General features: G+C 46.6%; 1 protein-coding gene and 1 non-coding gene across 4 annotated transcripts in view; one reads left to right on the top strand and one right to left on the bottom strand.

Annotated features, from left to right (window-relative positions):
* The window catches only part of Tgfb2 (transforming growth factor beta 2), an 81,484-nt gene that overhangs the window by 11,438 nt on the left and 42,865 nt on the right, over positions 1 to 27,181 (top strand). For 2 of the 3 annotated variants that reach the window (XM_041635342.1, XM_041635340.1), the window contains exon 2: positions 3,701 to 3,784. The exons of the other annotated variant lie outside the window; for it this stretch is intronic. In XM_041635342.1, the coding sequence (XP_041491276.1) occupies positions 3,701 to 3,784 (84 nt within the window). The remainder of the gene's footprint in view (positions 1 to 3,700; positions 3,785 to 27,181) is intronic. 3 annotated transcript variants of the gene reach the window in all.
* On the bottom strand, positions 17,404 to 17,537 carry LOC121435956. Its single transcript, XR_005972634.1, has one exon. It is a non-coding gene; the product is annotated as a small nucleolar RNA SNORA70 (small nucleolar RNA).

The following is a 27,181-nucleotide window of genomic DNA, read 5'->3' as shown; positions in this document are numbered from 1 at the left end:
ACATTCTAGTTCATCCCTTGGCATTTGAAGCTCTGGAAGTTGAGACTAGGGACAGAGGATGCTACCAGACTCCTGCCTGGTCCCAAAGTGGTGGGGCAGCACAAAAGCTGAGTTATAGCCTGCATTCCTGGCACTGAGACAGCAGGTACCACATTTAGAGATGACTGTGAACCCCCTGGGTTAGTTGTTCCTTTCTCTCACCATCTTGTTTATATCTGAGACATCTTGAAGCATGAAAACAAAACAAACAGCCACAACGGCAGACCTTGCTGATTTGAGCAGAGTCAGCTCTTCTACCTCTTCATCGAGTTGTTAAATGTGTTAGCTGAAGTCACTAGGCGGGCCTAAGGGAACTGTGCCCTGAACGTCACTTTTCTTCCATGGAAACCTGTGCTTTCTGTTTCTGTGGGCTACAGTGGTGGGCACAGTCTGTCTCGGAGGGGGGCATAGTCCAGAAGAATCCATCCCACTGTCAGAAAATATCACAGTAATGAAACAGTATATGGAGCTAGCTCTGTTTTCACAAGTGTTCACGACACGGAAAGAGGGCCTTGAGTGAAGCCCCTAGTGTGTAGAACATTCTCAGAGCAGTTGAAAGTCGTAGTAGTTCAGTATTATGAGGAAATGGTAGCACCTGGTTGTATAATTATTCTTATTGAAAGAGAGGTACTGTTGGTGTCTATATGGAGAGTATGGGAGGATTTTTTTTTTTCAGGAGCTAATTTGACATGAAGTTTATTGAGACTTTGAAAAAGATATATTTATTTTATGTGTATGAGCATGCCTGCATGTACATGTGTGTACCATGTGCATGCAGTGCCCTTTTAGGCCAGAGGAGCATATAGGATTCCCTGCAACTGAAGTTACAAACCGTTTTGTGCCATTACATAGGTCGGATCCTCTGCAAGAGTACCCAGTGCTCTTAACTACCAAGCCATCCCTTTGGCCCTGATTGAGAGTTTTAGATGCCATTAATTACACTCAACAAATTGCACACAGTATTCCTGGATGGTTTGTAAACTAGGTGCCCTTGGCCTCTTTGCCCAGATAAGGGTTTCTGGGACCCCTTTCACAGCTGTGGGTGATAATCAGGAGGGGCGTGACAAAGGCTTTGTAATTTGCATTCATAATCAGCATCAGAGGGGACTCTTGGGCATAGTCAAATTTAAAAACTACCAGTACGACTCTTTGCCACTTAGAACCAAGAAAGGCCTTTTGCTAAACCCCAGGGTCCTTCAAGATTAAGCAACCAGCTAGAATAAAGAAAAAGTATCCTTTTGTAAATTGTGGATTCATTGTCTTGCTTTCTGTCCTACCAGTCTTAGACTAAAACAGCACCCAGACTCCCATCATTTACAGCATAGTTTTTAGTTACTTTGTAAAGTATCTGCGGGAAACACTGTCTCCATCTTACAGTCTGTGTAACTCGCAATCTTCTTTCCCAGTTTATGAGCATCCAGATCCTCCGATCAGTTTCCTCTCTGAATGTGTCTGGATTTCCCTGTCTTTCTTATCTCACAAAGTGTCACAGATAACCAGAGCTTCAGTCACCTGAAAACAAAAACCTGTGCATCCGCCTCACCACTTACACAATCGTGTGTAAGTTGTCTGTTGGCTGCTTAAACAGTGAGGACTTCTTTCTGTGGTCTGAGAAGTCCCTGTTGTCCCCATCATCACCCCACACAGGTTGTGATCTTACTCTCTGTGGTGTCAGCTCCCACCAGAGATCCCTTTCCTGTGGCCCTGCTTAAAAAACCAAACAACAGGCAAAGGCAACAGAACAGGACAGAAAGAAAAGGAAAAAGGAAGGATATTGATATTTCAGCTCCTAGTGGAGCAGAGGCAAACCAAAGGTGCATACTTAAGGATTCAAGGGCAGCACTTCCTTCCCTCCCTCCGTTCTCACCTGTGTCCCTGAGGTCTGGATGACTGTGGGCAGGGTCAGCCATCTGAATTCAATGAGCAGAATGACTGGTATCTCTGCTGTATCAGAGCTTGTACTGGCCTGAAGAAGGTGCTGTTTCCCAGGGAAAGGCCTTAGGTTTCCCCCCAAGAAATGCATAGGGCCATCACACAGAGGAACACGTGCTGCTGAGCCAGCAGCTCCCTCGGCATCTCTGCCCGCCTCTGATTATATTCCTTGAGATTTTTATTTAGGATAACTTTCAGCACGGCTCTCTGAAGGTCAGATATGAAAGAGAAAACTTGCTAATCTTGTGACAAACAGTTTATCCTCAGGGTGAGGGATCCCCTCTCCCTATCAGACTGTGGAGAAACTCTAAAAGTAAACAGCGCAGTTGTTTCCTGGGGGGAACATATGGGCGCAGATGTCGGCTCGAGGCAGCATATGGTAGCAGCATGTGCGGTGACAGGGCCATCACTAACCTTCACCTTCCCTGCCACACTGGCCACGCAGGGCCCCATTTCAGAACCAAAGAGTGTTCTGGCTTGAAAATCCGATGCACACGTGCGTGAGCATGTGTCACTGGGGTCTTGCTAGTGGGGTGGACTTTGGAGACGGTCAATTATATAGAGCATAGTAACAGCTGTCCCTGTCTAAAATGGCATGTGTGGAGGAGTCCAGGAAGCCTTTGTCTTATTAAAAGAAGGTTCCAGTCCATTCTGAAGGGCCTTGGTTACCTGTAGAAGATACACCCATACAAGCTTGCAGGAGGAAGGCATGCAGATTCTAAACCAATATGAAGCGCTGGAGAACCTGTGTTCTTGCCTGACCTGGATGTAGGCACAGCTTCTGTCACCAGCAAACCAGATAACTGGAAGGCATGTGTCACTCAAATGCCTTGTATTTGCTAGGCTTTTAAATCTGCCATCTTTTTTGGAAGGTGGGGGCTAACATGTTTGTCTTGTACATACAAAAATATGAGTAAGTTCATGGAAAAATCGATGGATTTTAATCCCCATCTTCTCATGCAAAAAACCTGTTGGAGAGAAGAAAGCTGTTTCTTCGAACACACAGCAATGTTTTCTCCTCCCTTTGATATACAAACGTACATGTGTGTTTTTTTTTTTGTTTTTGTTTTTCAGTGTATTTTCTTTCTCTGAGAATAAGGCAGCAACCTTTAAATCCGGTTGCTGTCCGTTAAATATAAAAGCCTGGGGGTGTCTGAATAGTCCAGCTCCAAGGAAGACATGTTTAATTTCTTCCACAATGTGCTAACTTTGAAATTGCAGGCCCATAGCTCTAAATCAACAGGCCTTTGGATTTCTGACCCAATGTGAAAGGGTTTTGATATGTGGGTGAAAAATGAGGACAGGTGGATTTTAAGAACAGCGAAACCTAGGCTGGCCAAACAAAAACTCAAGCTTTGTTCTTAACAATAGACTCTTTTGTCCAACAGGGTCAAGACCTCTCTTATTCGTCTTTAGTATAATTCAGTATAAATTGTAAGTTGTTGTTTTTTTTATTAAAGCATGTCAAAGGGACAGTTGCCTCGAGCAATGCGGGCTGCTGGGTACAGCAAAGCAGGAGATCAGGGACTAGAAATCAGGGTGGGAGCCAAGAGTTTTGAGGGTTTATTGTCCTGCCCTGGTTATCAGATGTCTGCTATCTTGAAGGGTGGGGTGGGGGGGGATGGTAAGACTAGCCAGCAAGTCCCTTTCCTACTTGGAATCTTAGTGTAGTTCTGGGCTGGGCATGTCTTCAGTAAAATAGCTAATACCTGCTTTTTAAAACCCCTAGCTGTCTGCCCAGTTGTTACAACACCCTCTGGCTCAGTGGGCAGCTTTTGCTCCAGACAGTCCCAGGTGCTCTGTGGGTACCTTGGTGAGTATACTCATCCACTTTCTTCCTCCTTTGGCGTGGCGATACCGAGTCTTTTGTGTCTGTCTCCAGCGGGGAACTGGTCAGAGGCGAGCCAGGATTTTGATAGACAGCTTGTAGGTGAGCAGTCCCAAAAGTGCCTGGGATTTTCTAGTCGGTTTCCAGAGAGCTGATGACTAGCCCGGAAGTGACACGCTGCCCCACATGCAAGAATGACTACCAGGTGTGAGCTCTGTGTTAGGGGTCACAGAGGGATTTAAAGTACCGAGCCATTGATCCCCACAGAGGCCATTTATCTGGGGGGGTCCTAGAGTAAGGCGTGAATATTAATGGGAGCCCCCTTTTGCAGAGTTTGTTTGTGTCTGCGTTCCTATTTTTTGATACACTGGAGCTTTTGAATTAATGCCTCTTGTAATGAAAGGTGATCCTTGCCCCTTTAAAGTGACAGAGGGAGGTTCCTGGGCGAGAGAGCCCTTGTTGACCCATCATCTCTATCCATCGTTGTGGACATGTCTGTGTTGCATGAGAAAATGAATTGTCATAGGCTAGACCGTCAACTAGCTGATCCCGGAGACCAAATGTGAGCCCCTTAGTTCCACATGTTAGAATGAGGGTCATAGAACAGCCAGTGTCCACTATCTTCTGATTTGGAACATCAGCTAGTTCCATTCGCAGTGATTGAATGCTTACTGTGTCCTGAGCAGTGAGTCCCAGAAATAAGATTTGAGCAAGCCAACACTCAAGGAATTCAGTGACTGAGTTGTCTCTGAGCCATACACAGGAAGAAAGAAACAGACCAAGTTGGTGAGGACTCTTGACACGTACATGGAGGTCCTCCATAGGCACAGACAGGATGGTTTTACTGCCCTGGCTGAAGCCTGATTCTTTGGATATCCCATGTTGCAACCTGCGATGCCCGGCCTCAGTTCTTGGGAACTACTGTGACTTGGAGTGGCCGAAACAGATTTTTTTCTAGCACAAGGCAAAGCAATAGCCCAGTTCTGTGAAGAGGATATGCTGATCATTTTATTTTGGTATAGAAGGCCTCACTCACAGTGGCTGGAGGGAACCATGGGAGTCAAAACATTAAAATGTTCCATCTCTGCTGGGCCAGCTCTTGTGTCAGACAGGTTGCATTTGGTTTCTAAGTTCTGGATTTTTATTTTCTTCCTCTTTAAACCAAAGAGTTAAATGTGTTATTTCTTGCCATTCGCTGACCAGTGTTTTGGAAGGGAAAATGGAAACAAATGAGTAAAGGCAGAGCTTTGTCAAATCCCCTCCACATCCGTTACCCAGGCCGCACCGCTATCCTTCAGATCTGAGTTAGTGACAGAGGCCAGGGAGACAGCCTCTCTCTCTGTCTCTCTCTGTCTCTCCCTTTCTTTCTTCAGGAAATTGTGGTTTGGAGAAGTGAGTTCCTTGTCCTTGTCCCAGAACTGGCTGGTAGCAGAGCTGACGTTGGAATTCAGGTGTGACCTGGCTTTGCTCCACCCTACCCACAGGCTCCAAACTCACTTCTTCCTGCTTCTCCTCTCCTTCGGGAACCCAGGCCCAATCATTTTGTAACTCTCTTACCTACTACCTGAGGTGAATTTCCTCTTCCCCTTCTGCCCAGTAAGCAGGCTGAGCCCTTATCTGGTTCCTGGTAGTTTTTTTCTTTGATCCCTCTGTTTTGTTGAGGTTTTTCTCAGTTAGTGGTTGCCGAGAGCTTTCCTCTTCCTTTAGTGAATAAGACACGTGAAACTGTAGCACTTCCTGGGGAACCTGGAATTGATCTGAATATCTCTGAGGGTGAAGAAGGAGATGAGGGCTCAGACTTTGGCAGGTTCTTATATACTGGGGGCTTTTCCACCCCTTGTGGCAGACCCCTCTGAGGTCTTCCAGGAAAGACCCCTTAACAGGGTGCCAGGAAATGGTTCAGTCAATAAAGTACTCAGGGGGACCTGAGTTTAATCCCCAGAACCTATGGGACAGTGCCAGCCATGATGGCACACAGTTGTAACTCTGGGAGTTGGAGACAGGAGGATCCTTGGGCCTCACTGGCCAACCCATCTAGTCTAACTGATGAGCTCCAGACCAATGAGAGACCTGTCTCAAAAGACTGGTCATGAGACTGAGAGAGAGAGACAGAGAGAGAGACAGAGAGAGAGAGAGAGAGAGAGAGAGAGAGAGAGATTTCTATGTCCTGGGCCCCTCTTTTTTTGTTTGTTTGTTTGTTTTAGTCTTAGAAATAGTAATTGAGTAAAAACATGAGTAAGTGAGTGTCGGCCAGGTGCAAGCATCCAGAATCTGGGTGAATTTCTCTCCATGCCTGTGATTCACTCATTCAGTGAAGTCAGCCTGTGTCCAGCAGCTCAAGAGCCATCCCTGTCACTGTTTGAATTATCCCTCCATTCCAAGGAGACACCGCTGGGTGAGCAGATAGCAGGCGGGGTGAGGCGCCTCTTCCTCTCTTTCCCAGGTATTGTGAGTGCTGGTGACGTGCCAGTGTCTGCAGTGACTGCTCCCTGATGCTCCCTCAGGCACTCTGTGTTCTAACCATGCTGTCACAGGCTGGGATCTTGAAGAACCATCTTCTCCTGTTAAGTTCTTCATCCCAAATAATACATAAAGGTGAGGTTAACCTGCCTAAGCCGACAGCTGGCCTCCCACAGATCTGCCCAGCACTCAGACTGCACGTGGCCGAGGACGGCTGTGTGTGCGGCGCAACACAAACTCACTTAAAATTTTATGAATTTTTTTTTTTTGCAATTTTTAAAAGCCCAATTGTGTGTTTCCCAAGTGTGAACTTTGAAGACGACAACATCTTTTTGCAATATCAAAAGGCTGGATGCGCCTGATCGGAGAGGTGGCTGGGTATGGAGGGCCCTCGTCAATCATCCTGGCACTGGGGAGACAGAAGCAGGAGAATCATGAGTTTGAGGCTACCCTGGGCTATAGTCTGTCTAAAAGAAGGAGGTGGGGGTGGGGGAGGAAGGAAAGGAGGGAGCTGGAGTTTCAGACCCGGATAAGCAGGAGAGACAGCAGATAGTCTCTCTACAGATGTCTAGATCAACAGTCGCAAAGAGAACTCATGTAAGGACTTAGTACAAGGCTTTCCAGTGGCTCCATTAAGGTTTAAACATGGTGCCTGGAGCAGTGGCTCAGGATTAAGAGCCCTTTCTGTTCTTTCAGTGGTCCCAGTTTTGGTTCCCAGGAACCACCTTGCAGCTTGCAACTCTCAGTGACTCCAGTTCCAGGAGTCACTGGTGCCTCTTCTGACCTCCACGGTACTGGGCACGGTATAGGGCAGAAACATTCATGTGGGCAAGACACTCAAACACATAAAATCAAATAAATAAACCTTAAAAAGCAGAAATTTCAAGGTGGCATTCCAAGCATGGCCTGTGTTTGTATAGCCAGGACATCCTACAGAGCAGCTTTTTTGGGCCTGTCCCAGACTGGTGGAGTCAGAAGCACGGGGTGGGGGCTGCTGGGAGGGTGCATGCTCTAAACAGTCCACAGGTGCTCCTGAGGTCCCTGAGTCACTGGCATTTGCAGCTGTGAGAGCCAGTGGATGCCAGCGATGCTGCTGCCGGTCTGTTTACTCACAGACACCCATGGGGAAGACTTCAGACCCAGCAGAGCCTCTGTTTGATCAGCTGGTGCCGCCAGGGAGGGCCGCTGAGTGCACGGGCCAGTCAGAGTTTTCACTGTGTGCCTCTCCTTTTCCAAAGTACCTACAAACTTTGAGGTAGACCTCTTAATGATAGCACCATGCAAAGCCCTGCTCCCTGTCCGCCACAGGGAAGGGCCTTCCTTGAGAGTTCAGGGAAGTGAATTGGGCACATGGGTGAGAAGCATCTTGGCATCAGACAAGTGGGTAATCCCTTCATTCAAGGTGCCTTCAACTAGGCAACTGTGGGCTCTGAAAGACGCTCGTTTTTATGTTACATGTGTGAGGTTTATTTGTCTGTGTGCAAGCATGTGCACAGTGTGCATGCGGTGCCCTCAGAAGATGATCTTGAGTCTTCGAACTGGAGTTATGGCAGAAGTCAATGTATAAGTCCCTAGGGTAGAGTTTGGTTAAAGGACTGACATCCTCATTACGGCTTGAGTCCCACCCTGACACATTCCATGGGCTTAGGATCTAGCCAACCCCGGAATGTAAACTCCACTGTCCGAACTCAGCCAAGCTGCTTCCGGCACTGTGGTTTTCACTTTCCAAATGGCATTTTTCTTAAAGCAGGTAGGAATCTGAACAAACTTGAGGAAAGGACAGTAATGATTTGACATGTGCAATACTCTGTCTCCCAGAAGTCCGGTGTATTTTTGAACTGCCCATTACTCTGACTCTTATCCTATAGCAAGAAAATTTCAGTACAGTTTTTACTTCTATTTCTGGTCATCGTACTATTTTGAGAACTGCCCAGCTCTCCTCGCCTGACTTACATCACTGCTGAGGTGTGAGAAGAGCTGAGAGGGTTAATTTTACTCCCCAATAGGCTTCAGTGCAAAGATCTCCACATCCACGACAGGTATAAATAGGATTCTAAAATAAATGTCTAATGCTTGCAGTACTCTTGAAAAACAAAAGTAAAGAGAGGACTTCCTTATGAGATATTAACTTATTCAACAGTCCTTACTGAGTGTCTGCTCTTGGCACCAAGTGAATACCAGAGAAGCAAACCCTTGCCTTTAGAGATCTTAATTCTGGTGATAGAAAACAATCGATACTAAAGATTCAAGGAGAAGGCACGATATGATAAATGTTCCTGAGAGCATGAGAAAGAGCAGGTTTGGGAGAAGGAGGGATGAGTAACATTCTCATATAGTCGGGGCAGGGAAGTTGCATTTAAGAAGATAATATTTAAACAGAGGCAGGAAGGAGATCAGAGTGATTGTGTGGGAGAGCACCACTGTCTGTCTGTCTGTCTGTCTGTCTGTCTGTCTGTCTGACTGACTGTCCCTCGCATACCCTAGGTTTATCAGAAGTATCCTAGGAGATGAGATTAGAAAGATAAGCAGGGAAAGTTCACACAGGATCCTGTGGCCACTGAAGAGCTGTGGCTATTCCTCTGAAGACAGGGTGGTTTGACTAAAGGCTTACTATGGCTGTTCAGTTGAGAACGGAGCACAGAGTAGCCCAGGCAGAAGGAGCAAGAAGTCCAGCAAGATCTTTATAAGGCATGGGGGTGAGACCTTGCAAGAACACTTCCATGTAAATCTATGCCATGACATTGTGTGCATAAGCGCGAGTGCCATGAACATTGTGCACGTGTGCACGGAGGGGTGTGGAGGTGCCACAGGTGTGCACATGGTCAGTGTGGACATCAGTTCTCTCCTTTCTACTATGGGGGATCAGGTATTGAACTCGGGTTGTCAGGCTTGGCTGTGAGTGCCTATACCTATTGAGCTATTTTGCTGTCCCTGATTGCTTTGAATTAGTAATTCTGAGTAATTAGTATCTCACCTTCTTCCCTTCTGACAGGAAACCATTTTGGCAGCCCTCTGTGTGTTCATGTATCCCCTGGGTGTCCCATCCTGTAGTAACAAACACGAAATGGCAGCTCTCAAAGTATGTGTTTGCTGGAATGTTTAGTAATAGTAGTGCCCTTTGACTCAGTGGCCAGGGACACAGAGCACTAAACTCATAGGTGACCATGCCTTAGCCACCGAGAATGGCAATCCACCTTTCCCTTTGCAAAGCAGAAAGCTGATCTCTCAAATCTTTGGGTCTGTGCAACCGAGCCCAGTCTAAGAATATGAAATGGAAATGCCTTAGATTAAATATTAAAGTCAGCATTTAAGCCAGGGAGTATGCAAAGCCATGTCTCTTATCACTCAAAAAAAAATATTCTGTTGGGCTAGATTTTGCTTTCTAATTTATAGGGTCTGAACAGCAAGACTTTATACTTTCTTTATCTGAAAAGAAATATCAATTGAGTCTACAGATGGCACGTGTAGGAATATAGCATAGACTCTATTCTAGTTTCTTTGCTATTGCTGTAATGAGTGCCGTGGCCAAAAAAGCCAGGGGAGGAGAGGTTTTATTTGGCTTCCATATTGTAGTCCTTTATCAATGGCCGCCAGGGCAAAAACCCAAGGCAAGAACTCAAGGCAGACACTACGGAGGAATGCCGCTTCCCAGGCTCCCTCCCAGGCTCATGTTTAGCTAGTCTTATATAGTGCTGGATCACCCACAGATAGTCTCATCCACGGTGAACTGGCCTCTCCTATGCCAGTCAACCGTCAAGGCAGTATCTGTCATTCCTGTCTGGTCTAGGCAGTTCTTCAGCTGAACTCCTCTCAAGCGACCCTAGGCTGTACCGAGTTAAATGACAGCTAACTAGCACACACATCACTTTCAGGGAATCTAGAACTTAGCGAAAGTCAGGCAGACCAAAGCAAACAACCAAAACAAAAGTCAACACTATGTGGTTGTTTTCTAGCGCCATCCCAGAGGCCAAAAGAATTGCTTAGCTTGGCTTGGAGAGGAGATGGCATTTGCAACCTGAAAGATGAACTCTGAGACTATAGTTGGCCGCCTGGCAGCAGCAGGGAGTGTTGTGTGCTTTCCGGAAGGAGACGTATCCTTTCAGGTGGGCATGCGCGACTGCCATCTTGAGTTGTGAAGCAGCCAGGATGGTCTTTGAAAATTTGAGGTGTCCACAAGGGACCTCTTTTTTAAGACTGAGGCTGGAGAATAGAATTGTAGAGTTATATGAAGTGCTTACTTTTTTAAGGTTGGTTCATTGAGAAGATACATTTAGCCCATTGATTGTAGACACATGGATGTAATGGTGTGCCATGGTAGTTGGGACTCTGGGAAATGTAGTATTGTGTTCTGTAAGCTCAAGGTCAGCCTCAAAAGCCCTGCTGTCAATCACAATGGCCGGCAACAAAGATGGCTCTCTTACTCATATTGTCAGAGTACGCCTTCTGAGCTGACTATATTGTGCTCTGGGAGATCTCCAATCAGTAACCCTAACTTAGGCGTGGTGACAGTCACCAACCATATCCCACAAGTCACATGGCCAGGCCTGATTTTAGAAGGGACAGAAGAGGGCACCAGGAGAAGATGAGGATGCAGTAGGACTGACTGGCCTACAGAAGAGGACAGCCAGCATTTTTAGCAAATGATGCTGTCTGTCATGGGGTTGGTGGAGGAGCTGGGAAAGAGAGACCATTTCCACCAGTGTGGAAGACTTATATTGTGGATGTGGCCTAGTCTACAGTTCTGAAGAGCTTGTCAATGGAGACTGACCGAATGCTGAGTGGGTTAATGTTTGGAGGATAGACATACACGTCTTTTCCCTTTTTTTTTTTTTTAATGACTTGTTCCTCTGATCAGGACAAGCTTTTCCGGTAGCAGAGGCATGGCTGGAAGTACCAGGGTTCTGAGGCATGTCTTGATGTGGTGTGTGAAGTGTGTGTTTGTCAGCAAATGCTGAAACAGGCTTACCTCCCTTGCCGTGGGGTCTTAGATTGCCCTCCTGTCCCTAACATGCCTGGAGGTGTCTGTAGAGGTTGTTTGTCTTTAGCAAGGAATCTGGCTAATTGTCTTGGAAGCTAGGAGTCCTTAGGTGCCTAGCAGTTTACAAGAGAGAGCCAGATCTCCTGCTCCTCGTATGTCTCATGTGAACTCCGTGCTGACTTCAGCCTTCATATCATGGCATCCCTCTTGATTCTAGCTAGAGTCTAGAACTTTGGTCTCCTGATAGTGACACTTTGGGTACAGATCTCAGAGCCAGACTCTTCCCCCTGTACCCAGGGAACAGACTGGAAAGTAACTCTGGCTGGCAGGAGCCTCTGCTGTGTGGCCCCTGTTAGAGTGACAGCTCTGCATTGTGAGGACCCCTGAACCTGCAAGGTAGGGTACGGCTTACCGCTTCATAGATAATCATCGGCACAGCCTATTCTTAGTAGCAACAGATGCTGAGCTCTTCCAGCCTGCTCCCAGGGTCAGTGGTGGGAAGGGGAGGGAATAAACGAAGGCATTGTTGTGCACATGGCTGGACATCTGTATTTCTGAATCGCCCTGTTGTGTGCATGATGCAACTGCTGGGCTTGTTTTGCTGAGTGTGAACTTTGTCCACCAACCGGAGTCTAAATTGGTTTTGGATCCTTCTGAACTCTAAGTGGTCAGAGCACATTTTTCTAATGTTCAGTTGGATTGTGCCTCTGCTGTGAAGCGGAGCTGACTCTCTGTGTGCTCACACAGGCAGCAGGGGTCTTTTTCTAGTCCATGTTGCTTATTTTCCCAAGACTGCTACTTTCTGCATCCATTGTCCCTATTCGGGGAAACCATTGTGACTTCAAGGATCATTAACCCTAGTAGTGTTGTTCGGGAGCGGGAAGTTTGTTTTTCAGAAACGGAACAAGGTGAATCACCAGCATGGCTGACCTGCAGGTATGCGGTGACTGAGCTCTACATGTAAAAATCACTCACCCTGGCACGGTAGTGCGAGTTCGGGAGTTCTCACCTGCACAGTGCATCCAAATCAGCTGGCAAACCTACACTAATCTGTGCTGACCTGGATAAGTTCTGAGCCCATTGTCTGTGGAGGGACCCGGCCTCTTTAGCTTTTAAAAGGCTGCCCAGGTGGTCTGGGAACTTCTGTTTCAGATGAATGCCTACTGCTTCTGATAAAACTACGCGGTTCTGCCTGACTGTCCATGTTATATCGGCATCATAGGGTGGGAGTGTTGATGGACGGGACGAATGGACTCTGTCTTTACTAATGATGTAAGGGCAGGAGAGAGAGCCCTGGCTGCAGGGGGCTTGCAAGAGGACTTGAGTTTGATCTCCAGAACCTACATAAAAAAGCCAGGCCTGTGGTATGTGCTTGGAATCCTAGCTCTGGAGACAGGGGTAGGAGGGAAGCAGACCCCTAGACTCACTGTAACCAACGTAGCCTACTAGGCAAGTTCCAGGCCAATGAGAGATTGTTTGTGTCAGATGAAAAGCGTGGACAGCATATGCGGAATGGATTTCCTCTGGTCTCTGCATGCATGCACATACATGTGCACCATAGATACATGAACATCAACACCCATGCACACACCAATACACAAAACAAACAAAAATATGTACAATACAGTCAACAGTTAGTGGCTGAATAGTTGAACTCTGGGCTAATATCTGTATTGGCCCCTTAGAGGATCATTATTCTGTCTTATAGACAGGAAGGAGAGGCTTACAGACATCATGTGTTGTTACCCCACTGTCACACAGATGAGAGACAGCAGAGCCAGAGCATGAACGTGGGCTCCCTGACTCCAGAGTCATCCTATTAGCTGCTCCCTGAAGGGATAAAGTTCAAATTTAAGTGGGAATTTATCTGTAGGAGAGAGATGACAGAAAGGGACCCCAGGGGCCAGGGGCCATCTGTGCCTCGTGTACAAGGAAATCATTCTTTTCCAACAAAGAGAAAGATGTGGGTTTTTTTTCTTTTCTTTCTTTTCCTCTCTCTCTCTCTCTCTCTCTTTCATTCTCTCTCTCATTCTGGTTCAAACATTGTCATCAGAGTGAAGCGGGGGTTCATATGTGGTCTTTGAAGAGCAAAACTATTTTTTTCTACACATTAGATGCAGGCTGAGTGTGCTCTTGTTATTTTCCTGCCTGCTCTGGTTAATAATTATGGCATACAATATAAAATCCTTCCATTTGTCTTGGCAGTTGTTTGGTTTTTTTTTTCTGCTCATTTTGTTTTCAACCTGGTGAATTTCAACGATCACCATTTATTTGCTTAAAGTGCACTGATTTTCTAATGCCTGCTAAAAGATTGGGGTCCTACCAGTACCCATCAGCCAGCAGGACTCAAAAATTTCCATAGTAGCCCCTGCCCCGCCTGTCAATCCCCACACACACAGGGAAGAATGGGGCAGATTCGGGCATCCAATGAATGTCTGTGAAATGAGACAGGGACTGGATTTTGTAAATCTGTACCGTAATAGAAAAGTGAGGTCTGGTTTTAGTCACATGATGCTTTCATCTCTCCACACATGGCAGGCTGGCCAGCTTCCAGTTGCCTACCTGGAAGAATGCTGTGTCCACCAAGTGTAGCAGTATTAATAGGCTTAAAGAAATCTCATCACCACAAGCCTGTGTCTCTCTCTCTCCACCTTGATAAAGGAATACTGACTTCCTTTCTGCTCCCTGTAGTATTTTTCCTTCTATTATTAGTTTTGATATTTGCAGTTTTATACATGAATAGAATGCATTCTAATTCTCTGCCCCAGAACCTCCCTCCCATCCCTCTCAAGGCTCCTCCCTCATCCCTACCAGTCCCTCTCCCACATCCATGCTTTTGATTGTGTTTTATTGATGTGTGTGGTGTGTAATCAGTTAGTGTACCCAAGGCCATCATCCTTGTGACCATTGACTAGGAACAATCCGAGAGAGCCCAGTGGAGTTGGCAGTGGGTACACAACTGAAGGCCATGACTTCCCCATTCTGAGTTCATCTGCAGCAGATAGCTCAGCCCTGGGAACTATGCTCCCTCTTCTTCCCCTTTCCCCCCTCTATGCCTGATTCTTGATGGTGAACCTTTTTTAAAGTAGATCCACCCACCCGGCCAGTGCATGGCTATAATGGCAGTGTCTTGCCCAGGAGACATTTCTTAGCTTCTCCCTATCTTTAGGGTCTTACATTCATTCCACCACCCACCCCACCCCCCAACACATCTCTGAACCTAAGAGGGGATGGTAAAAATATCTCGTTTAGGGCTGACTTCTCAGCCATCACTTGATCATTTATTCTTAGCAGCTCGTATCACCCCAGTCTCTGTATGCATCCTGCCCAGTGGACAGAAATGATTCTGTTTAAGGCTGAGAGTAAAATTGTCTATAGGTATAAACATAAATGCAGTTTGACATTGCCTAAGAGTAATAATTTCAGAAGAAAGGCAGGATACATGCTTATCATGTAAGAAATCAGTAGACTTTCTATATACCGATGATAAACACACTGAGAAGAAACTGGGGGGCACTCCTGTACGTAATAGCTTTAAAAAATTACCCTTGAGGGAACCTAACTAAGGAAGTAAAGGATCTCTACAATGCAAACGTTAAACCTCCCAGGAAAGAACTTAAGGAAGATAGTTGAAGATGGGAAGGCTTCCTCCCTGCTCATGAACTGGTTAATATTGTCAAATGTCCCTCCCACCAAACGTGCCTCATGGATTGAGTGCAATCTCAATCAAAACCCCCATGCCACTCTTCAGTACGTTAGAGAAAGTTCAGCATCCCCAGGGCATGGAAGGAGCAGAGAGAAGCATCTTTGCAGCCCACATGAAAAGTGGGAAGCTGGACTTTGGTGGCTTCTCATCCCCAGCTGCAGGAATACCTGGGTGAGACCCTGCTCCCTCAGTGAGTTCAAGTTGCTGTCACAAGGGCTATAAAGGGACACTTGGGCCTGTGTTCTTGTATCTGTAGCCAGACTTCACGAGTATTTTTAGGGCCCCTTTGTCTCAATCTGATTTCTGCTTGAGACTTTTACCACATGTAGCCTGTATTGAAATGACTTAAACTACTCTCTGGGTAGTGGGGGAGGGGTTGGCTCAGAACTGCAGTCTTTAAACGATTTTTTCCCCCTCTTTCTTTCTGATTTTTTTTTTTTAATTGCTAAATAGCCAACAGGCTGAACAGAGGGAACTGAAGTCTAACCCTGGAGGGACCCTGTTTAGCCTTCTGTCTAGACAGATGAGTGTCTGTAATGGGAGTCTGATTCTTTTTTTTTTTTTTTTTTTTTTTTTTTTGTGGAACAGAAGGTGGACCTTCCCTTTCAACTTTGAGGATGCTGACGTTTTGTTTGTTGACCCCCAACCTGTCAATGAGCCAAGAAAGGGATTCACCCACCCATGGACCAACTCTGATCTCACATGTGACAATCAAGTTAGGAACCAGTAGCAAGAAATACAGGTTTTGCATAGAGGAGACCAGGCTACAACCCAGCAGGCCTACTGTGCTCTCAGAACCCCACTTTGTGTTTCGCTAAGATGAGCATTTGGTTTGTTTATTGTTTTTTAAAACCTCACTCTTCAATGACTTTTAAAGAAGAAAATGATCTAACAGGCAAAAATGGTTCATGCCTCGTGAGGGCTGAAGAACTTGCCCTTCTCTTATTCATTTCCTGGTCACTGTTGAAGCTCTTAACTTTCTTGTTTTTCTGTTGTGAGAATTCAATTGAAAACGTAGGTGGTATGGCCCATGTCTTTAGCATCAAGTTGACATACGATGCCATCTCAAAGTATAGAAAAGCTGAAGAGGGTCCAAGTTCCTGTGAGATGGAAAGAAGGTCCCAGATACCATTTATAATAAATATGAGCTATCTAAAGATTGTCACATTCATAGGTTCCAAGAGACGTGGCGGCTGCTGGGACCTGGCATGGTTGGTGGGTGGAGAGCTTCTAAGAGTGGAGTTTTTAGACTTTCAGTGAAGCCGGAAGAGTGAGCTCTTGAATGCCTCCATACAACAGTGTGGTAGCTAGTCAACAATAGGACCATGTCCGGTTAAAAGTATGCCAGTCAAGAGAGGATAGCAAATGAGACTCTTCCTGTTTCCCAACTTCTTAGAAAAAATGGTCAAAGCCGATTTTCTCAAAGTAGATGGCCCATGTTTTTAAATTGTGTGTGTGCGCGTGTGTGCGGTATGATTTCCGTGCATATGCTCTGAGGATCTGTATAGAGGCCAGAGGAGGACACTGGGTGTTTTGTTCTGTCGCCCACTACCTTTTCCCCTTGAGATAGCATCTTTCACTGAACCTGGAGCCTACTCTCCTGTCTCTGCTTCCCTGTAGCACTAGGGTTACAGGTCTGCTCAGTCACACCCAGCTTTTCCCTTCGGCAGCAGGGACTGAACTCAGGTCCAGTGGCTCACTTCCCGAGCCACCTCCTCCCTGCCCCGAGTGCATGGCACATTAACCTTCTCGCTCCTTCAACCTCATTTTAAGTTCTGTCTGGATTGTCCCTGAAAGTGTCAACCTGGGGGATTTGATCTCATTTATTCAGTTCATTTTCACCTGTAGGCGCTGTGTCATCGGAAGACCACTTGCTCGGAAGGGGAATACAGGCCTCAGGCAGGAAAGTACAAAGTCCCACCTCCTGGGCTTAAAGCACAGGTGTCTCCACTGCTGTCATCAAGACAGTGGGCAAGGCCCCTCTCAGATGCTGTGCTCAGGTTGCTCGTGCGGTCACTGCTGCTGCTGCTGCTATTATTCTTTTTAGGGTTTGGGGTTTATTACTGAATATGATTTGGTGCGGTGTATGAGAACACAGTGAAGCCCGAAGGGATGCAAGGCCCACCACTTATCCAAGGGTCACGGTCTGACTGGGGATGTGTTTGACCCCCAGAGCCGTCAGGATGAGTCTCTTCTTAGCTACTATGTGCCTTCCGTTCATCCACATCACAGTTGCCGGAAGCCTCACTTCCTTGAGGTGTTGATCTTCTGGCAGCCATGGAAGTTGAACTTGGCTTTGTGCAGGGCCTCAATTGCATGTTCCTTATTCTGCAGCTTAGTGCAGTGGATGGACAGGATGACCTGGCCAGGGTGAATTCTGTGAACCCTGGGGCTTCCCTAAGGCACCTCCATACCTTACATGCCTGCCCCTGAGATCAGAGACATCACTATCCACCAGAAAAATGTCTTCAAGGCCTCTTAGAGCCATCCATGAGGGCAAGAGGCTGTGCACATTCCCAAGGAGGCTGCTGTTAGTGTCCACTGCGCCCCAGACCCTGGTGACAAAGGAACTTGACTGGCTTAACTGACTGCAGTATTCTTTCTGATCTCACAATCTCATTACCCCTGCCCTCAGTAGCGCATATCCTTTTTGTGGAAATAGACTTGTAAAAGAGCTATTGTGTACAATGCAGATATGTTTTTTTTTTAAAAAAAAATAAGTGGATTTCTAGGCACAGCACACTGTGAACATATAAAAAAGATGGCTGGCAGATAAATCCAGCTGGTAAGAGAACACACCACTAAAGTTCAGAGAGAGCCCAGGATCTGCCTGCTCAGAGATCTGAGATCCGCCACAGCCTGAAATGGGAGAGAAGCCTGCTAGTTCATCAGCAGGCAGAGGAGAGAAGCGGATATCTATGACGTCAGCAAACGTTTTCCCACCCCACACTGTGGCTCGCGACATCCCAGCCGCTGAATTCCACTAGAACCCAGTGCTTTGCAAGACTGTGGTTATGGTACCTTTGAGTCATGTCTCTTTCAATACAAAAGCAATCAATAAAAATCCCCAGTAAAATGTGGTTAACCACAGGACATCCCTCCCCACCCCCACCCCCATGTCAGCGCCGTGATTCATTGGATCCTGTGCTCTTGTTCTAGAATACTCCCTCCCATCCTCTCTCCCTCCCCCTATCCCTCCCTCCTTAAGCTTCTGGGGTTAATATCCAGAAGGCAACTGGAGATCTAAGGAAGGGTCTTCTGCTTCCAAGTGTGTGTGTGTGTGTGTGTGTGTGTGTGTGTGTGTGTATGTGTGTGTGTGTGTGTGTGTGTGTGAGAGAGAGAGAGAGAGAGAGAGAGAGAGAGAGAGAGTGTGTCCTGACAACTGAGCTGGGGAAGACCAGGCTCTAGGCTCACCGGCTTTCTGCAATAGTGTCTACACCTTCTTTTCTGTGCATTTACTTCATCTGGTAACATCCTACTGCATCTGAAACCTTTTATTCGAGGAACCGGTTCCCTTTGGCTGAGAACCTGCTGTGTTCCTTTTATCCACACTTGGTATTTGCTCAGCAGTAACGAAAATACTCATGGAGTACCTCCTGTGCCCAGTAACTTGAGTATTTGATTTGCTTGATGCTGGCGATCAGAAGACTTGCATTTTCTTATTTCTCTTTTGAAGAAACCAAGGCAGAGCGAGGCTAAGCTACTCTTTGTCAGATGGTTAAGTGGCAGAACCATGATACCCACCCTCCAAAGATGCCTCGTCATTCACTCCCATTAAGGGGAAGGTCAAGTCCATGACCAGTCCTGTCACCCAAAGCTTCAGTGTCATTTATGGATCAGAGCAAAACCCTGAGAAGAAAGTGGCCCAGGTCTGAATATTTGAGAAAAGAGATTCCCCTCTAGAAATCGACTCCACTTGACCTAAGATTTCAAACCCAAGTGCACTGCACAGGCTGGTCTGAAGCTGAAGGGGTAAGGGCTCAACAGTGCAAATGCTTCTAAGCTGCAAGATTTTCATGATCTTTATTTGAGTCGCACAAAGTGGCCAAATGGAGTTTGGCCCCAGGCTGCAGCGAATGTGTGTGTGTGTGTGTGTGTGTGTGTGTGTGTGTGTGTGTGCTCGCGCGTGCGTGTGCGTGTATCTGGTGCCAAGACACAGCTGAGCTCCGCCTGAGATGCCGAGCATTCCAGGCCTGTTACCTTGTGAGTGGAATATTTAACAGATTGTTTTTTTCTTTTCTGAGATGAAGAGCAGAGCTAAATAGGATAGAGGCTGCTTGGCTCGGGGGCTTCCGTGGTCAGAGGGAGGGATGTTTGAGTGGGAGAATTACCTGGGAAGGCAAACAGATTTGCTGCAAACCATCCCTTCGCCGACAATTCGGATTCTAGGAGATAACAGAGGCGAATCACTTGGGGTGCTCGCCATGTGCTGGGCACAGTGTTCAATATTTTGCTTTGATGATTCTGTTTTACCCTCACTGGTAGACTTTGCTAAATCCTCCGCATTACATGGAGAAAGCGCAGCACAGTCACGTGTGGCCCCCGTTAACCCTGTGCTGTTCTAATGTCCCGAGTTATACGGCAGCACAGTTAGTATTGGCCAGCAACTCTAATATCTAATGCATCAATCAGAGCCAAACAGACCTTTGTTTTCCTTTCTCAAATCTTTCCATTTGCCCTAGGCATTAGGTGTTGTTTAAGTCTTACATTTCTGGAAACTGAGGAAAAGGGCAAGCTATTTGCTAAGGGCCATTCCGGTGTGTGGTCGAGCTGGGGACAGAATCGTGTGTGCTGAATCTCAAAACATAAATCTCTTTACCTTAATATACAATGTCTACATTGACACCAATGACAAGCTCATAGGAAAACCCTGGGCATCTGGGCCAGCCTATGACAGGAGAGCAAGTGTTGGAACTGAAGATGGCTCCATGGGTAAAAGCACTCACTGCAAAGCCTGCACACCTAAGTTCCATCCCAGGCCCCACAAGGGGGATGGAAAGTGACAACCACGCCTGCATGTTGTCATCCTACCTACAGATACACACATGGACATGTGCATGTGCACACTCTCACTCACTAATATACAATGCATACACACTTACACACCATGAACACACACTTATACACAATGCACACACACTTATATGCAATGCACACACATTTACGCACCATGCACACACACTTATACACAATGCACACACACTTATATGCAATGTACACACAATGCACACACATTTACGCACCATGCACACACACTTATACACAATGCACACACATTTACGCACCATGCACACACACTTATATGCAATGCACACACACAATGCACACACACTTATATGCAATGTACACACAATGCACGCACATTTACGCACCATGCACACACACTTATACACAATGCACACACATTTACGCACCATGCACACACACTTATACACAATGCACACACACTTATACACAATGCACACACACTTACACACAATGCACACACACAAAATGATTCTTTTTTAAGAGATTGTGGGATTAAGACAGTTTTTAAAGTTTGTATTGGGGGCCCAAGTCCTTCTGATCAAGGCCCCCCCACAAAAAAAAAAAAGTTTGTATTGACCACTGTGCCTGAAAGAGCTTACAGATGAGACCTTTTTAGGTAGGTGTGTGTGTGTGTACATGTATGTGTGTATACATTCATGTGCCCAAATGCATGTAAACCGCTACATACACATGAGGGGGCATTTGGGACCACAGCAAGGAAGAACTATTTTCAAATCGAAGAAATCACTAGTTGGCAGAGAAGAGCACACGCCTTGTCCCTTGTCCCCTGTTAACTCTTATCCCTTACCTGATGAGTCAAGGTTGAGGGGACCCCCAAAGATCAGGTCGCCATTATTATCCTTAATTCATCCACAAAATAAACCCTGAGTTCACTTTGAAGGGCTTTTGTGAAAATACACCCTCAGTGTTGGACAAGGCCCTGTGAGCTCCTCCACCCCCTGCAGGGCCAGGGCTGTCTTCCAAGGAGGTGGAAATATAAACAGAAGGCCCTCTCTCCCCTAGGCCCCTTTGCAGGAGCCCTATTCAGCTACTGGTCCTTTTGCCTTGAAAGATTCTGCTTTGATTGAATCTCACCCCAAAAGCAATATTTTTAGCTAGAGGTGGAAAATTCTAGCGGCAAAGGTGTGAAGTGAAGCTTTTTGGTGAGTGTTGTCTGTGGAAGAGCAGTCATCCCTAGCATGGACAAGTTGTGCTCCAAGACACACATCTAGGCTGAGCAGGGCTGTATTTCAGCAGGGCTGTATTCACAGAGGTGCTCATGGCTCACCCCTGCCTCGGCGACTCTTTCCAAGCCACGGCTTGCGCTTCTTTCGTAAAGTCAGGGTTTTTCTCTGCCGGCCTCACAATATGACTGTGTCCCGAGAGCACTGGGGTACGGAGGCCAAACCCAAAGGATGACTTGGCATAGTTGCAGATGTTCAGGTAGAGAGGCAGAGTGACTAGCTTGAAATGAGCTGGCCACCCTTGGAGCAGAGGAGTCTGGTTTGAGAGGATGAGCTCTTAAAACGATCGCTCCCTATTCCTATTCCAAGGCTAAGGTCATCCTCGGGTGCACAAGTATTTGCTACTCTTCTGGGAGCATTCCTTTGCAACCCCTGGGAGGGTATGGCATAGGGCATGCTGTTTCTCTTGACCCACTCATCTCGGTGTTAGAAAACAGATGTCTGGGAGAGCGAGGAGGTGCTTCTCCAACCCAACCCTTTTGCAATAATGGCCCGCATTCAGGCAGATTCTGAAATCTCTGCTGGTCAGCATACACTAGAACTTTCTGAAATGCGTGTGTGTGTGTGTGTGTGTGTGTGAGAGAGAGAGAGAGAGAGAGAGAGAGAGAGAGAGAGAGAGAGAGAGAACTGCGTCTCTTGGTAAGAATTCCCATGAGCTGACACTGCTTGTAGGAGAATGTTATCCACTTGTCAATCATGAGTGTGGGGGGTGTTTTTGTCTCTTTTTGTTTTTTAATTAAAGGATTTAACCACAGCTATTGTGTCAGGGTCTCACAAAGTGTGGGACACAGGCCATGGCCAGGGATAATGAAGTTAGAAGGACCCAGCAGAATCAGCCAGAGACTTCTGAAGAACTTTCCATGGAGGGTATTGCACGTAGGAGGCGTGGCCAGCTGGAGTGTGGCTGTGTACTGGCAGAAAGCACCACGTTCCGAATCTCAGAGTCACTGTGCAGTGACCCAGGCTTGCTTGCCCTCTGCCCCTGTACTCCTTTCCACAACATAGAGTTTACCATTTGTAAAAATTGTGTGGTTATTTGAACAGTTCCCTAGAAATGAGGCACACAGAAAGTTTATTCTAAGGTTATTTAAACCACATAAAGCATTTCACTCATTCCCTTCCAGAACATCTTGATCATTACAGAGAATCAAAGGAAGGGTTGGGGATGTGGCTTCACGGTAGCTCTTGCCCAGCACAGACAGAACCCTGATGAGATCCATCCCTAGCAGCAGGGGAAGATGGAGAGGGGGCAAAGGGAGGATGACACTGAATGTCATAAGTGTTTCGAATGCTTTAACCATTGGGTGTGTATCCTATTGTTAGCGAATACTTTTTATAATTCATTGCTTTATAGGACTAGTGGGTCTTTTCTTTAGTAAGTAATTAATCCAAGTAACGTGTGTATTGAAGTAGAGTCAGAACAGCGAAAACAGCATGGTAGAAAAGCATTAGCAGGTTCTTGGGATATTTGAAAGTAATAGAAATACAAGCATGCTAAAGGCACTCTATTCTCGCTCTCTTTTTAAACGATTTTTAAATGTTTAATTTTGGGTGTCTGTGTAGCTGTGTGTAATTGAGTACAGTGCCCGTGGAGGCCAGAAGAGGGCGTCAGATCCCGTGGAGCTGGAATTACAAGTGGTTATGATCTGCCAGGTGTGGGTGCTTGGAACTCGGGTCTTTCAGAAGAACAGCAAGGAGTTTTAACCGCCAAGCCCCTTTCTGTTCTGTAGGTAGAAACAGTTTTGGGTAACAAATGCCACTGATCTTGAAATGAGAGCCTGAAGGTGTGCTGGGAGCCAGCTCCTCTCTGGCTTCTCTACCTAGTTGTGTGGTCTCCAATGTGTTTCTCGTTCAGGCAGGGTGGTGCTGCCCTGGAAACAAGGACTTCGGAGCCAAGAAAACCCATGCAGGACAGGAGGGAGGGCAAGTAAAAGGGGTCCCGGCAAAGGCTATGACCTCAGAGGCTAGGAGGTATCAGGATAGAGGAAAAGGCAGCTCCAAGCCTTTGGCAGTTGATAAAATCGTGTCCTGTGGTTTGTCAGGTGACTTTCTCAGTGCAGGCTAGCAGAACTGCCTCCCCCTCCTAAGCCTTAGTCTACTCACCTGAAAAATGAAACCAAAAAAGGGGGTTGCCCTGGAGGAACTTATAGGTAGCACTGATGTCATGAGGTCAGACTCAGCTACTGTGATTGGCCCTTGACCTACTGAGATGGGCCTCCCATGTTGAAATATGAGCAGCGGGGCTGCGTCCCTGGCACCCGGCCGCCCACATGGCTAGCTCTAGCTTATGCCCCGAAATAATTACATGGAAAACTGTATTCTTTTAAACACCGCTTGGCCCATTATATCTAGCCTTTTCTCGGCTAACTCTTGCACCTGGACTAGCCCATTTCTTATAATCTGTGTAGCCCACGAGCTGGCTTACCAGGAATGATCTTAACCTGCGTCTGCCTGGAGTGGAAGAATCATGGCGACTCACCGACTCAGCTTCTTTCTCCCAGCATTCTGTTCTGTTTACTCCTCCCACCTATGTTTTAACCTATGAGGGCCAAGCAGTTTCTTTATTGCTTAACCAATGAAATCAACAGATTGATATATGACACTCCCACATCACTCCCAGGCCCTGACTCAACACTCATTTGATTCCCCTAAGTTTAAATTTCAAGGACAGTTCACACATACCATAGGTTCTGACCAAAAAAGGGCAGAAGGTGAAACTCAACTATATGAAGAACTACTGTGAGCATGCACTTGAGAATGACCTGTGGGGAGGATCCACAAGACTAGGGTGTTGACGACAAACTGCAGGTACTTGAGAGATCTCCAGTGAACACTCTGCACCCCCCATACCACTGTCATCCATAGAACCAGTGATCGAGTGACCTGATCTCACTCCCAAGTGGAGCTGGAGTTTACACACTGAAGCCCGAGGGAGCCCTTCTGAGCTTAAGGCAAATGTGGTGCATGGAAGGGGACTCCCTAGGAGTTCAAGACCTGGGTTTCACTCTTTTGTCCTCCTATGGGTACTTTGGGTGGATGTCTCTGAACCTTAATTGCCTTCTCTGCAGACTGGAAGATGAAGCTCAAAAGATATTTAGGGGCCAGAGGATCAGATCAGAACAGGTAATCAGAGGCTCACTCTCTGAAGATGGCTTCCAAGACTATCTGCACTGCACACTCTTACTCAATACAAATTAGCAAGACTACTTCTTTCCAGCAGGACAGATCTATTTGGGTCTGGTTAGGGCCCTATGAAGTGACCCCTGCTTCACAAGCCCAAGGTTGAGTCTTCTTCAAATCATATGCTGACCAGTGGCAGCATCCTTGGTCAAAGCCCTTGATCCCTTGGCTATGAGACTTGGACGATTTTCCATGAAGGACTTAACAAGGGTTTAACATCCACATGTTAGAACCAAGACCCAAGTTTCTTCTTCACTGAGCTTCAACAGACAGCTCTGAGTAGGAAATGACCAAAGTCCTGGCCAGAGAAGGCCTGCTGAAGGAGCAGTGATGTGGGTCCCAGGTCATCACTTTCAAAACATAGATTCCCTACTGTGATGCTGCCTGGCTCCTTTCCGTCTTTTCTCTTTGGGAAATTGACTGTTGGGGCAATTAGAAGTAGCACAGACTACTGTGTCACAGTCCAGTATGACATGTCATCCAGTTCTCTCCCTGGATGTCATCACAGGAGACTCTGTCTGCTCCCTGGGTGGCTCTGGTCCCTTCTGTGCCTAACTCTTTCAGAAGGCTCTTCCCAGTACCAAGCTTGGGTTGCTCTTTCATTTTTCTTTTCCCATTCTCATCCCTTAAAAGACTACAGAAGAAATCTTTATGAGACAGAGGCAGGAAACAGCGGAAAGAACGTGGGCTTGGAATCAGGCTGACTTGAGTCAGAGTTTTCAGCTGATTTTCTGTTTTAGCTTCATGTAGTTGCACAATGGCTTCCAGACTGGTAAACCCAGTTCCTCTTTTGACAGAAGGGTGGGGAGGAGAAATTGTTCAGTCCACAGTCTGCACTACCCAGACTCTGGCAGGTATATGAGATAACCAGAAGAGACCAAGGTTCCGAATGAGATGATTCTGCCCAAGAAAGCCCTTTGTCCGTTGTGTAGAGCTGTGGGAAGTGCTGATGGCAATTTCATTTGCTGCAAGTTTCATTGTTTACCTGGCTTTTGGGGATCTAATCGGTCAACAGTCTTTTATAAAAACAAACAAAACCTCTTTTTACATTTACTGTGCATGTGCTCACATGCCACAACACACACGTGGAAAGCAGAGGACAACAAGGAAGAGGTACTTTTCTCCTTCCTACCTTGGGGGTCTTGGGGATCAGACAAGTAGGTCATCGGGCCTATTTTCACAGGCAGAGCCATGTTACCTACCCACACCAGCAACTCTTGTGGTCCCCAAGAGCAGGTGGTTTCCTAAGACTTGTCCTACTGAGTTAGGGTCAGCTCTGTCGCAGGTTCCTGACAACAGTAGTTACCAGTGGTGGTGCAGGGGTGGCCCCAAGAGCCATGCTGTTTCCATGGGTCCTTGAGTCAGGGAAAAGGGTGGCTCCTGTCCACAAGGTTTCCCTATTGAGACTTGTGACATCTCCTATAGTCATTTATGGGAAAGACATGGACTTCGGCACAGAGTGTGCATAACCCTTCTCTTTTGCTCCCAGAATAGCATTGATAATATGGCTTTACATTTATTGAGTGTTCACTATGCTCACATTTCTTGCCTCTTGTCATTCTTACTGTTGTTCTTAGCCATGAGTGCAGTTAGGGTGTGATCTAGATATATCGTTGTTTTCTGCCCCTGACTCACGGCTGTCTGCTGCAGCTCAGGGAAGAGACTGGTTTTCATTCTAACACGTGGTCATGTTAAAAAGTTTCATGGCCCAGAGGACCCAGGATTTCCACGCAGCTGTTTCTCAGTGGGAATTCCCACTTGCCACTGAAGTCATGTTCCCTCGAGGAAGACCCATGTCCTCCTGTGTCTACGAACTGAGGGGACATTTTTACAAAACTTTAGTTAGATCCAAATAGCCAATGGCTGTGCTCAGGAGAGTGAGTAGCTTGGTAAATTCCAAATGATAAAAAGGGCGAGGTGTTATTACAGTGGACAGACTTTCTCCCGTGTGAAGGCTTTCTAGGTGAAGCATGATGGGTATGTTGGCATGCCAGAAGCTCTTGGCGTGTCTGGAGATTGGAAATGACAGGGTGTGCTTAGAGCATCGAAGAGAGCACAGTGTGGGGGCAGCAGGGGAGTGGCAAGGAGGTGACAGAACACTCCTTATCCTCAAAGGTAGTTTGGGGCCACAGGGTACACAGATGAATATGATGAAATTGCCTCTTTGAGTATTTTAAATGTGTTGAGACTTTACCCCAAGAGACCACTTCCTCTAAGAAGGCCACACCTCTTAAACCTTCTAATCCTCTCAAAGAGTTCCACTCCCTGGTGACTAAACTTTCAAATATAGGAGTCTATGAGGGCAATTCTCATTCAAATCACCACCTTGGGGGAAAAAAAAACCAGCATTGAGTCAGCAGTAAGAAGTGTAGGGAGTCATTTCAATCAACCGTTTGGGAATTCTCTGAACAATGGCTTCCTCAATAGAAAGAGGATCTATTACTGCTCAGTATGCGGAGGTACCAGGCTCATGTGAAATAAAAAAGATGGAGACCTAGGATGACCCAAGCGGCTGTGGTTAGCATTCATCGGCATCCTATGGTCTAAGTGTTTGACAAAAAAGGATGAATTTGCTTGTATTTTGTGTTTTTGCTTAACACATATTAAATATACTAAGAGGTCTTTCCTGGCCCTGGAGCTGTGTCATAGGATGGGAACTATGGGAGCCTCAGCCAGCCTGAGCTCCTGAGACCTTGCCCATGAACATCTGGGTCGGGAGGGTGAAAGGGAGTTTGCAGTGATGGCAGAGTAGATGTGTGAGTCCCCCTCCTCCTGGCCACTCAGAG

This window comes from Microtus oregoni, unplaced genomic scaffold (genome assembly GCF_018167655.1).
Source record: "Microtus oregoni isolate MIOR12 unplaced genomic scaffold, Mior012 000047F_ref0000412, whole genome shotgun sequence".
NCBI classification, from domain to species: Eukaryota; Metazoa; Chordata; class Mammalia; order Rodentia; family Cricetidae; genus Microtus; species Microtus oregoni.
Note: the sequence above shows the minus strand (reverse complement) of the source record. Positions and strands in the feature narration are given on the sequence as shown.